The sequence below is a fragment of the Lutjanus erythropterus genome, unplaced genomic scaffold (genome assembly GCF_056507025.1).
Source record: "Lutjanus erythropterus isolate fLutEry1 unplaced genomic scaffold, fLutEry1.hap2 Scaffold_155, whole genome shotgun sequence".
Lineage (NCBI taxonomy): Eukaryota > Metazoa > Chordata > Actinopteri > Lutjaniformes > Lutjanidae > Lutjanus > Lutjanus erythropterus.
The window spans coordinates 592,571-605,504 of record NW_028146632.1 but is presented as its reverse complement, the minus strand read 5'-3'; the positions used below and the strand labels follow the sequence as shown (position 1 = coordinate 605,504).

The following is a 12,934-nucleotide window of genomic DNA, read 5'->3' as shown; positions in this document are numbered from 1 at the left end:
AAGTCTCTACCACCATCCCTTCAAAAGTTATCCCCCGAAACCAGTCGAGGTATGCACCAGAGTCCTCAAGGTTCTGGTTGACCCACTTACCGACCTCGTAGAGACTCGATGGTGGCACCGTTGGATCCGGAATGTCCAAAAATGGGGGTGCAGAGCTTGGTTTCAAGTCTCTACCACCATCACTTCAAAAGTTATCCCCCGAAACCAGTCGAGGTATGCACCAGAGTCCTCAAGGTTCTGGTTGACCCACTTACCGACCTCGTAGAGACTCGATGGTGGCACCGTTGGATCCGGAATGTCCAAAAATGGGGGTGCAGAGCTTGGTTTCAAGTCTCTACCACCATCCTTTCAAAAGTTATCCCCCGAAAACCAGTGGAGGTATGATAATGACATGGTGCTAGGATTATAACCTAACACTGATGTCATCTCAGAGCCCATGCTAGATCAAAGCACAGGGTCTGTGACGTCATCACATTCCCTTTGATGACATCACAGCCACCTAACATTCTGATGTGTTCACTTGTGTGTGTGTGTGTGTGTGTGTGTGTGTGTGTGTGCGTGTGTGCGTGTGTGTGTGTGGGTGGGTGAGTGTGTGTGTGGGTGTATGTATACAGACAAAGTTATGGGGGTGCAGAGCTTGCTTGCAAGTCTGTACCACATTCACTTCAAAAGTTATTCCACAAAAACCCATCGAGGTATGCACCAGAGTCCTCGAGGTTCTAGTTGACCCACTTCCCAACCTTGTAGAGACTCGATGGTGGTACCCTTGGATCCGGAATGTCCGAAAATGGGGGTGCAGAGCTTAGTTTCACGTCTCTACCACCTTTCCTTCAAACGTTATCCTCCGAAAACCCATCGAGGTATGCACCAGAGTCCTCAAGGTTCTGGTTCAGTCACTTCCCGACCTCGTAGAGACTCGATGGTGGCACCGTTGGATCCGGAATGCTCAAAAATGGGGGTGCAGAGCTTGGTTTCAAGTCTCTACCACCATCACTTCAAAAGTTATCCCCCGAAACCAGTCGAGGTATGCACCAGAGTCCTCAAGGTTCTGGTTGACCCACTTACCGACCTCGTAGAGACTCGATGGTGGCACCGTTGGATCCGGAATGTCCAAAAATGGGGGTGCAGAGCTTGGTTTCAAGTCTCTACCACCATCCTTTCAAAAGTTATCCCCCGAAAACCAGTGGAGGTATGATAATGACATGGTGCTAGGATTATAACCTAACACTGATGTCATCTCAGAGCCCATGCTAGATCAAAGCACAGGGTCTGTGACGTCATCACATTCCCTTTGATGACATCACAGCCACCTAACATTCTGATGTGTTCACTTGTGTGTGTGTGTGTGTGTGTGTGTGGGTGGGTGAGTGTGTGTATGGGTGCGTGTGTACAGACAAAGTTATGGGGGTGCAGAGCCTGCTTGCAAGTCTGTACCACATTCACTTCAAAAGTTATTCCACAAAAACCCATCGAGGTATGCACCAGAGTCCTCGAGGTTCTAGTTGACCCACTTCCCAACCTTGTAGAGACTCGATGGTGGTACCCTTGGATCCGGAATGTCCGAAAATGGGGGTGCAGAGCTTAGTTTCACGTCTCTACCACCTTTCCTTCAAACGTTATCCTCCGAAAACTCATCGAGGTATGCACCAGAGTCCTCAAGGTTCTGGTTCAGTCCCTTCCCGACCTCGTAGAGACTCGATGGTGGCACCGCTGGATCCGGAATGCTCAAAAATGGGGGTGCAGAGCTTGCTTTCAAGTCTCTACCACCATCCCTTCAAACGTTATCCTCCGAAAACCCATCGACGTATGCACCAGAGTCCTCAAGGTTCTGGTTCAGTCCCTTCCCGACCTCGTAGAGACTCGATGATGGCACCGTTGAATCCGGAATGTCCAAAAATGGGGGTGTAGAGCTTGGTTTCAAGTCTCTACCACCATCCCTTCAAAAGTTATCCCCCGAAACCAGTCGAGGTATGCACCAGAGTCCTCAAGGTTCTGGCTGACCCACTTACCGACCTCGTAGAGACTCGAGGGTGGCACCGTTGGATCCGGAATGTCCAAAAATGGGGGTGCAGAGCTTGGTTTCAAGTCTCTACCACCATCCCTTCAAAAGTTATCCCCCGAAACCAGTCGAGGTATGCACCAGAGTCCTCAAGGTTCTGGTTGACCCACTTCCCGATCTCGTAGAGACTCGAGGGTGGCACCGTTGGATCCGGAATGTCCAAAAATGGGAGTGCAGAGCTTGGTTTCAAGTCTCTACCACCATGCTTTCAAAAGTTATCCCCCGAACACCAGTGGAGGTATGATAATGACATGGTGCTAGGATTATAACCTAACACTGATGTCATCTCAGAGCCCATGCTAGATCAAAGCACAGGGTCTGTGACGTCATCACATTCCCTTTGATGACATCACAGCCACCTAACATTCTGATGTGTTCACTTGTGTGTGTGTGTGTGTGTGTGTGTGTGTGTGTGGGTGGGTGGGTGAGTGTGTGTGTGGGTGTGTGTATACAGACAAAGTTATGGGGGTGCAGAGCCTGCTTGCAAGTCTGTACCACATTCACTTCAAAAGTTATTCCACAAAAACCCATCGAGGTATGCACCAGAGTCCTCGAGGTTCTAGTTGACCCACTTCCCAACCTTGTAGAGACTCGATGGTGGTACCCTTGGATCCGGAATGTCCGAAAATGGGGGTGCAGAGCTTAGTTTCACGTCTCTACCACCTTTCCTTCAAACGTTATCCTCCGAAAACCCATCGAGGTATGCACCAGAGTCCTCAAGGTTCTGGTTCAGTCACTTCCCGACCTCGTAGAGACTCGATGGTGGCACCGTTGGATCCGGAATGCTCAAAAATGGGGGTGAAGAGCTTGCGTTCAAGTCTCTACCACCATACCTTCAAACGTTATCCTCCGAAAACCCATCGAGGTATGCACCAGAGTCCTCAAGGTTCTGGTTGACCCACTTACCGACCTCGTAGAGACTCGAGGGTGACACCGTTGGATCCGGAATGTCCAAAAATGGGGGTACAGAGCTTAGTTTCACGTCTCTACCACCTTTCCTTCAAACGTTATCCTCCGAAAACCCATTGAGGTATGCACCAGAGTCCTCAAGGTTCTGGTTCAGTCCCTTACCGACCTCGTAGAGACTCGATGGTGGCACCGTTGGATCCGGAATGTCCAAAAATGGGGGTGCAGAGCTTGGTTTCAAGTCTCTACCACCATGCTTTCAAAAGTTATCCCCCGAAAACCAGTGGAGGTATGATAATGACATGGTGCTAGGATTATAACCTAACACTGATGTCATCACAGAGCCCATGATAGATCAAAGCACAGGGTCTGTGACGTCATCACATTCCCTTTGATGACATCACAGCCACCTAACATTCTGATGTGTTCACTTGTGTGTGTGTCTGTGTGTGTGTGTGTGTGTGTGTGTGTGTGTGTGTGCGTGTGTGTGTGTGTGTGTGTGGGTGGGTGAGTGTGTGTGTGGGTGTGTGTATACAGACAAAGTTATGGGGGTGCAGAGCTTGCTTTCAAGTCTGTACCACATTCACTTCAAAAGTTATTCCACAAAAACCCATCGAGGTATGCACCAGAGTCCTCGAGGTTCTAGTTGACCCACTTCCCAACCTTGTAGAGACTCGATGGTGGTACCCTTGGATCCGGAATGTCCGAAAATGGGGGTGCAGAGCTTAGTTTCACGTCTCTACCACCTTTCCTTCAAACGTTATCCTCCGAAAACCCATCGAGGTATGCACCAGAGTCCTCAAGGTTCTGGTTCAGTCCCTTCCCGACCTCGTAGAGACTCGATGGTGGCACCGTTGGATCCGGAATGCTCAAAAATGGGGGTGCAGAGTTTGCTTTCAAGTCTCTACCACCATCCCTTCAAAAGTTATCCCCCGAAACCAGTCGAGGTATGCACCAGAGTCCTCAAGGTTCTGGTTGACCCACTTACCGACCTCGTAGAGACTCGTGGGTGGCACCGTTGGATCCGGAATGTCCACAAATGGGGGTGCAGAGCTTGGTTTCAAGTCTCTACCACCATCACTTCAAAAGTTATCCCCCGAAACCAGTCGAGGTATGCACCAGAGTCCTCAAGGTTCTGGTTGACCCACTTACCGACCTCGTAGAGACTCGATGGTGGCACCGTTGGATCCGGAATGTCCAAAAATGGGGGTGCAGAGCTTGGTTTCAAGTCTCTACCACCATCCTTTCAAAAGTTATCCCCCGAAAACCAGTGGAGGTATGATAATGACATGGTGCTAGGATTATAACCTAACACTGATGTCATCTCAGAGCCCATGCTAGATCAAAGCACAGGGTCTGTGACGTCATCACATTCCCTTTGATGACATCACAGCCACCTAACATTCTGATGTGTTCACTTGTGTGTGTGTGTGTGTGTGTGTGTGGGTGGGTGAGTGTGTGTATGGGTGCGTGTGTACAGACAAAGTTATGGGGGTGCAGAGCCTGCTTGCAAGTCTGTACCACATTCACTTCAAAAGTTATTCCACAAAAACCCATCGAGGTATGCACCAGAGTCCTCGAGGTTCTAGTTGACCCACTTCCCAACCTTGTAGAGACTCGATGGTGGCACCGTTGGATCCGGAATGCTCAAAAATGGGGGTGCAGAGTTTGCTTTCAAGTCTCTACCACCATCCCTTCAAAAGTTATCCCCCGAAACCAGTCGAGGTATGCACCAGAGTCCTCAAGGTTCTGGTTGACCCACTTACCGACCTCGTAGAGACTCGTGGGTGGCACCGTTGGATCTGGAATGTCCAAAAATGGGGGTGCAGAGCTTGGTTTCTGTTGTTGAATTTGCCTCACTTGCCTCACTAGCTCTTAGATTGTTCCCTGAGTCTCTCTTTATATGGGTGACAATGCAGTCATGAAGGGTCCAGTCATAGGTCATCTAACCTGAACAGGCACACTAGTAGTTGGTCACTCTGCACAACTACAGTCCACAGCTGCACAAGTAGGAGAGTAGTGCATCCCCCAGATACTTTCTCCTGAGGTCCCAAGGTTATGGCTTATCGGGCAGACAGACTGTCTCCACATTCTCTATCAGGGCACAATACATGAGCAAGGCCGACAGATACAGTGATTTAGAGCAAAGAGGTGCATAGCTTCTTGTTTTGCACTTATGCCCAATAGAATTTGTGTACACATAGATAGACACATCAGGCCCATACTTGGTGGCGTGTCAAATTCCAGCGAATGTCAGGGGACAGTTAAATACCTTCACTCGAGAAGTAACCTTCAGAATTGGGTTGGCAGTCACAATATTCTCTGTGTATTGCTAATCTGAATTCTCCTCGATTGAGCTTCATTAAATACTCCTGTGTAAGTCATCTGGGACTCCCGAACTCTTCTTCAGTGTCTGAGTGAACCAGTCTTCAGAATTTCCACAACAATTTGGCGTTGTTGGCAGGATTCCAACAGAACAACAAACTGGTAAGTGCAAATCAATTTCTTTGCCTTCCCATGTTTGAGTTTGACGGAATCTAAAATTAATGCGTAGCAAATTCGGCTATAACTAAAATAGAATTAAAGCAAATTTAAAGCATTGGTTCAACTCATGTGAAAAACAAATATATGTGTAAAAGTGGAATTTTAAAGTAATATCTGTGGTCGGTAAATCTGAGACTGATATCAAGTGTTTGGTTCCGGGACAGCTGTGGGCTGAGCCCGTCTTAGATAAGAGTGCACAGTGAAGTTAACCCTTGGGAAGACGTTCTGGGGTAGGATGAAATAGGCTTATTTCGGTTAACCAATATCTGTGAGTGCATCTATGACCTGTGGGAACAAAGAGGCTCTGCTAAGTTCTGCTTCAGAGGCCTAGGCACCGAATTGTGTACACAAAATAAAGAAATTTGAAATCTTTAAAGTCTCATACCGCAACCACTTTGCCAAATTTAAATACTAATGAAAATACAAGAGTGTGAAGTCCCATGATGCAGCTGAAGTATTTTGTGATGTGTTGCTTGTATATGCTGTGCTGTATATGTGTTTGTTGATCTGAATATTGCAATAGGTAATAATCAGTCCACAGCAGAGCCCAGACACAGACCTACAGTCAGTTCTCCAAGAACCACTCGCTATAATGTTTCCACCTCACCCAGACCAATCTTAAAAACCACTCGCAATGTTGACTCTACCTCCCCCAAACCAGTCTTAAAGTCCCATGAGCTAACTGCTAAAGCAACCTCACCAGCTATGTCAAAAAGAACGCCAGATCACACCAGTAAGACGATTGCTGAAAATTTTTTTCCCCCACACACCCCCGGTGGAACTGTTGGTAGAAAGGAAGGTTGGAAGTGTGTGATCCCATTTTCCTCTTTGATGACTGAATGGACTAAGGGTGAATGGCCATGTGGAGGGTCGTTTGAGAGTGAAAAATTACAGTTGGCAAGAGAGCAATTGAGTTTTGATAAGGGAGATCCGGAGTGGAATCTCCGTTACATGTCGGAATGTTTGAGAGTGTGGTTGAGAGTGGCAGAGCAGTGTGAAAGGGAGAAAGCAAGTGGCAGCCGGTGTGAATGGGGTTCAGAAGAACTGAGAGACACCATTGATCGGTGTGTTAAGTACGTTGCCTTGTGTCACATGCCTATGTTGCAAACTGTATTGAGAACCAGGGCGACTGAAATGGCTAAAATTAAAGAGCGACATGGTAATGACGCTGCTGCGTGTGCCAAAGCTATGATGTATGGTTGGGCTAGGCGCCAAGGAAGAGCACCATCCCCACAGTGTTTGCTGACTACTCTAGCTAATGTGAACCTTCCCTTTCCCCGTGAAAATTTTGAACAGCATACTGTCTCTGCGTATCCTAAGCGAGTTGATAACAGCGAAGAGGGAGCCCATGTAGGGAAAAGTCAGACAGAAGAAGACCTTATTTTGCTCACAGCTGCAGCGCTGAACATAGAGCAAGATAGGAAGAGGAGAGGTAGAGAGGCTAGAGAAGCACAGGAGCAGGGAGAGGCAGCTGCCTTGCTTGATGGTGCTAGGGCAAATGATTCAGATGAGGAGAAGCAAGGAGGGCCACTAGAGGAGGAGTTAACACACACACACACAGACACTGACACAGATGCTGACATGTATTCTCAGGCTGCAGCAGCACTAAGGGAGGACACAGAGACTGAAAGCAAAATACTTCGACTTACTTGTGAAAGGCCCAGGTCCTGTCAGGGCTACTAGCTCAGAAATAGAGAGATTATTGCGTGACAGAGTAGAGAAACCTAAATCTGCTACTAGGAGACCACAGAGTGCAGTCAGGGACAGACCTGACACCGATAAAACAATAAATGCCCCTAAAATTATGGTAGGTGAGACTCCTGTGTGTAGACCATGGACTCCCTCAGAAGTCCTAGACATGACTAGGAAAGCTCCAAATCCCATAAGTCGACCCAAGGACTATTACCAGTGGCTCTTTCAAACATGTACAGTGTATGATTGTTTGATTTCAGATGTCCGTCAGCTGTTAACCTTCACCTATGGGAGCGAGTGGACTTTGTGGAAAGACGAGTTCCAGTTCCCACAACCAGAAAATGGAGGCCAGTGGCCTAACCATAGATCTTTAAACACCTGGTTAGAAAATGATGCTAAAGCAGCAATTACAAAATGCGCGCGTACGCATAGTGATTTCTTAAAAGTTATGCATTGCATACAAGAGCCCAAAGAAGCTTTACCAGATTTCATACAGCGGTTCATCGGGGTGTGGGACAATAGTGCCGGTATTACACGGGAAGAAAATGCAGCCTTTGCAATACAAACACTTCTGCATAACGTGAAGGCACACATAGCATTGGGATACAAATTGTCCTGCCATGACTGGCAAACCAAGAACTGGCAGGACACCGTTCATACCCTGCTAAATATGCACCGAAATCAAATTTTCGCTCAAAGTGGCTCTAATAACAGCAAACAAATGATGCAGTCAATAAACAACCCCACCAATAACCAGCAGAAGGAAAACAAACAACAAACAAATAAAAACAAAAGAAAAGGTAACTGCCGCAACTGTGGCAGACCTGGACACTGGGCCTCTGAATGTAGAAGCGCGACGCGCCCACGTGATCAATATTTGGATTACTACCCACGTGATCGATACCCTGATTACCGCCACCCCATCAATTGAAATGCAGACTATCCATACCCAGCGTTACCTGGCCCTGCACCGCGTTTAGCAATTAAGGGGCCAGATGCAGATCAGCGTAAAGATGAATAGGGCGGCCATGGAGGAACAGGATCAGAACAGCCATCACAATTTTTCAAAGAAGCAACACAAATCCGTCTCTCAACCTGTCCTGCAGAAGACCCTACAATACCAGTAGAGGTTAATGGTACTATTGTTGATATTTTGGTAGATAGTGGTGCAACTTTATCTACTGTAAGAGCAGCTGAGCATGTGTGTACACCAACATCTCATTTTGTCACTACAGTGGGTGTCTCAGGCGTCCCTATTGCAGAGCCAGTGTCATCCAGATCCAATGTAAATGTTGAAGGGTCACAGATACAACACTCATTCCTCATCTCTGAAAACAGCCCTATAAATTTGATGGGCAGAGATCTATTATGTAAACTACATGCTACTATTCAATGTACTCCAGATGGATTGTTTTTGTCCATCCCTGATGATAGAGCTGTACAAGCTGTTCAGTTTCTACAAAATGTGAACGATTGTTTGTATCAATGGGCGCTGCCTGATTTTAACATGCTGACCACTTTCACCTTGACGAATATCCAACAGGTGGCTAAGTCATCGCCAGCCTGTGCAACATTGATGTCTGCAATAAGGCCCGTCCTCCAATGTCAGTGCACTGCCGCACACAACCCCTCCTCAGAATACAAACTGAATGCTGATACCCTGTTGAACACACAACAGTGGTTGCAATGTGAGCCAATTTTGTTTGTGGGACCCCAAGGGTGCGCTTTACCAATCCAATTATCTGATCAACAAAGTCAATTGTATAATGTGCAAGATATTCCACCTCATGTCATCATTGCTGTTGCACCTGGACATGAAACTGACAGTGTTGCTGAAATGACAGCACGAGCTCTGTTGTTAAGAACAGCAAAGGCAGATTCTCACTCACAGTTAATAACGCCTTTAGGTGAGGATCTGTACATGTTGAACTTAAACGATCAAATCTTACTACCACAAAGCACATTTCTATGTCAACAGCCACCCACTCCAATTCAATATGGTCCCCCTTCAGAGCTCTCAGAGGTACCTTCCTCGCTATGGGCTAAACATAAGAATCATGTGGGATTTGTAAAATCTGCACAGCCTCATAAAGTAACTTTGAAGCCAAATGCTAAGTTGCCAATGATCAAACAGTACCATTTACCTCCAAAGTCAATTGCAGGCATTGAACCTGTAATCCAATCATTGCTTGATCAAGGGGTACTGGTAGAAACCACCAGTCCATGTAACACTCCCATTTTACCCATCCAAAAGCCTAATCGTCCAAACGAATGGCGATTTGTGCAAGACTTGCAAGCTATCAACAACATTGTTGTGCCGATGACTCCAGTGGTACCAGATACTAATTCTATTTTAGCCTCACTGCCACCTGATTCGACACACTACACAGTCATTGATTTGAGTTCGGCTTTCTTTTCAGTTCCATTGCATCCAGATAGCCAGTACCTGTTTCCATTTACCTTTAAAGGCAGACAACTCACATGGACTACCTTGAGTCAGGGCTATGTTGAAAGTCCGGGAGTGTACGCTGCAGCGGTTAAACGTGATCTCGATGATTTGGAATTGCCGGGTGGTAGCACGCTTCTACAGTATGCAGATGACCTGTTGATCGCTTCCCCATCGAAGGAGTCATGTAAGACAGACTCTATAAGGCTGATGAAAAGACTTGCTGAGTGTGGCCACAGAGCTTCGCTGACAAAGTTGCAGTTTTGTCTGCCAGAGGTGACATACCCGGGACATGTCCTGAGAAATGGACAACGACTGTTGTCACCAGAGAGAGTGAAACTCCTCTCTGAAATGCCTCCCCCAAAGACTCGAAAGGATTTGTTATCTTTCCTGGGGATGGCTAACTTTTGCAGACATTGGGTTCATGACTACGCGGCTATGGACTCCGTATTGCGACCGGCCACTCTTCAGGCAGCCTCTTCTGTCGTGCAATGGACTGATGAGATGCACAGAGCTTTTGTGGACATTAAAAAGGCTCTCATGTCAGCCCCTGCCCTAGGCCTGCCGGATTACAATCAGCCTTTCCACTTGCATGTTCACGAGACGGACGGTTTTGCCACTGGCATCCTGGTACAAAAACACGGGTCACATTATCGTCCTGTAGCGTACTACTCTGCTAAGCTAGACCCAGTGGCTCGAGGTATGCCTGGTTGTCTAAGGTCAGTGGCCGCTGTTGCCACAATGATAGACAAATCATCTCCCATAGTGCTCGCTCATGACTGTGTAGTGCATGTCCCTCACTCTGTCTTGCATATCTTGGACACATCCGCTACTCAGCATATGACAGCTGCTCGTCGCTCAGGTTACGAGGCTATCATTCTTTCCAGCTCCCACATCACTTTGAAGCGCTCACCTCCGTTGAACCCAGCCACTCTCTTACCTCGAGTGGACACGGATGATGATCATGATTGTGTTACCATTATTGACACGTGCACCTCCCCAAGGCCAGACTTGTTGCAGACACCAATAGCTATTTCTGACATGATTTTGTACACGGATGGCTCAGCGTGCAGACCCTCTGATCATCAACACCTTGCTGGCTATGCAGTAGTGAGTGACTGGGAAGTATTAGAGGCACGTGCATTACCTAATGGCACCTCTGCACAGGCCGCTGAGTTGTACGCCCTTACAAGGGCCTGTATTCTAGCTAAAGACAAGGTGGCTACTATCTACACTGATTCTAGATATGCATTTGGGGTTGCGCATGACTTTGGTCAATTATGGAAATTAAGAGGCTTCTTGACTTCCTCAGGTAAACCAATACAACATCATTCTCTGGTAGCAGACCTACTAGAGGCTATTTTGCTTCCATCCCAACTTGCGATAGTAAAATGTGCTGCTTATACACATGGTTCTGATCCAGTAACACGTGGGAATGCGCGGGCTGATGCTGCAGCCAAACAAGCAGCCATTTCCTCTTCCTCCATGGTACGTCAGTGTACTTCCACACAACCTCCTACGCCGACATGCGTACCTTCCTTCAATGATGTCGTAGCTTTGCAAAGCCACGCTGATGATAGGGAAAAATACATATGGTCTCGTAAAGGTTGTGCACCACATCCGGAGTCTGGCTTGTGGCTCCACCCCGATGGCCGTCCCGTCTGTCCCCGATCTCTCCTGCATGTGTTGGCTCGTGTGGCACACGGTCCCACACATGTAGGAAAGTGGGGTATAAATGATGTCATTCGATCACAATGGTTTGCGCCTGGCATAACACAAGTTTCGCAAACACTGGTAGATACATGCATGACATGTCAACTAACCAGAAAAAAAGGAAGCGCTGTAAAACATGACCATTTGGAACCGCCATCAGGTCCTTTTGTAAATATGCAAATCGATTTTGTACATATGCCAAATTGTCAAGGCTACAAGTACTTGTTAGTAATTGTAGACAGGTTCTCTAAATGGGTAGAAGCATACCCCACTAGGAGAGAAGATGCAGAGACAGAGAAGTGCTTGCTCAAAGATGTGATTCCTAGGTTTGGAGTACCAAAAGGGATCGACAGTGATAAAGGGCCAGCATTCAGGGCCAAACTGACTCAGTCTTTATCTAAAGTGCTAGGGTTCCAGTGGCAGCTACATGTCCCCTATCACCCGCAGAGTTCAGGCCAGGTAGAAAGGATGAATTCCACAATTAAAGAAAAACTGACCAAAACAATGATGGCCACTAATATGAAGTGGGTTGACACATTGCCACTAGTTTTGTACTCTATCCGTAGCACACCAAGTGCAACCACAGGTTTGAGCCCACATGAAGTGTTGATGGGGAGGCCTATGTCCACAGGGACAAGCCCACCCTTAACTCCCCACAAAGTAACTCTGCTTTGGACTGATGATTACATGACAGAGTATGTGATGAGACTAACAGAAACATTGAGAAGGTTTCATAAACAGGTGGCGGACAGGCTCCTGAAACCCTTGGAGGGACCTATTCATCCTTTTAAAGTTGGAGATTTTGTACTAATTAAGTCCCTGGACAAAGTTTCTTTATCTTCCAGGTGGAAAGGTCCATTCCAGGTGCTAGTGGTGACGAGAACAGCTCTAAAGGTCGAGGGCCTAGCAGAATGGGTCCACGCCACCAGGTGCAGGGCTGCACCTCCAGGTCCCACCAAGATGGCAGCAACGCAGGGCAATTAGGCCGATGGCTCCTCCTGTCCCTCCTCGTGCTACTGGGATCTTGGGCAGAGCCCGCCTTCAGCAGCCAAAGTGCCACGAGTGACCTCCTCCTCCATGGCGCAGAAGGAACCGCAGACCTGGTGCCCCCTCAGAAGAGAGGGCACCCACCGCCACGGCCCATGCCCCTCATCCCAGGGAGTGACCGTTCCAGACAGAGCCCCTTGCCACGCACCCCTGCTGGACCTCCTGGACCTGGTTCCCTGCTAAGCAGGGAACCAGGTCCAGGCCTCAAAACCCAAAACAATAGGTGCCGGAGTGCCTGTCTCCATGGACGAGGTGACAGTCACATCACTATGTGCCGAAAGAGACTGACGGACAAGCACCAACGTGCCTACAACAAAGTAAGGTTGTTCACCACACAAACATTAACTGAGAATAACCACCTGCAGGCTCCCTGGAACATTACTTAACCCACCTATGAGAGTCTAAACCGGACCGGGAGAGAGGTGGATCCAATCATATTCGAATGTCCTAATGACCGATGTAAATTGAATGATTGTTTGATTGCAAACCCTGATTTCAAGGGTAGAAATAGATGGTGGTGGAATGTA

The 12,934-nt window shown here is 47.6% G+C and overlaps 1 protein-coding gene across 1 annotated transcript; it reads left to right on the top strand.

Moving 5' to 3' along the window:
* Nucleotides 1-9,857: 9,857 nt before the first annotated feature.
* LOC146304326 (uncharacterized) lies at nucleotides 9,858-12,793 on the top strand. The gene is made up of 2 exons (XM_084714179.1): nucleotides 9,858-10,430; nucleotides 12,206-12,793. Exons 1-2 carry the CDS (start codon nucleotides 9,858-9,860, stop codon nucleotides 12,791-12,793), a joined length of 1,161 nt encoding a protein of 386 aa, XP_084570305.1.
* Nucleotides 12,794-12,934: the final 141 nt, after the last annotated feature.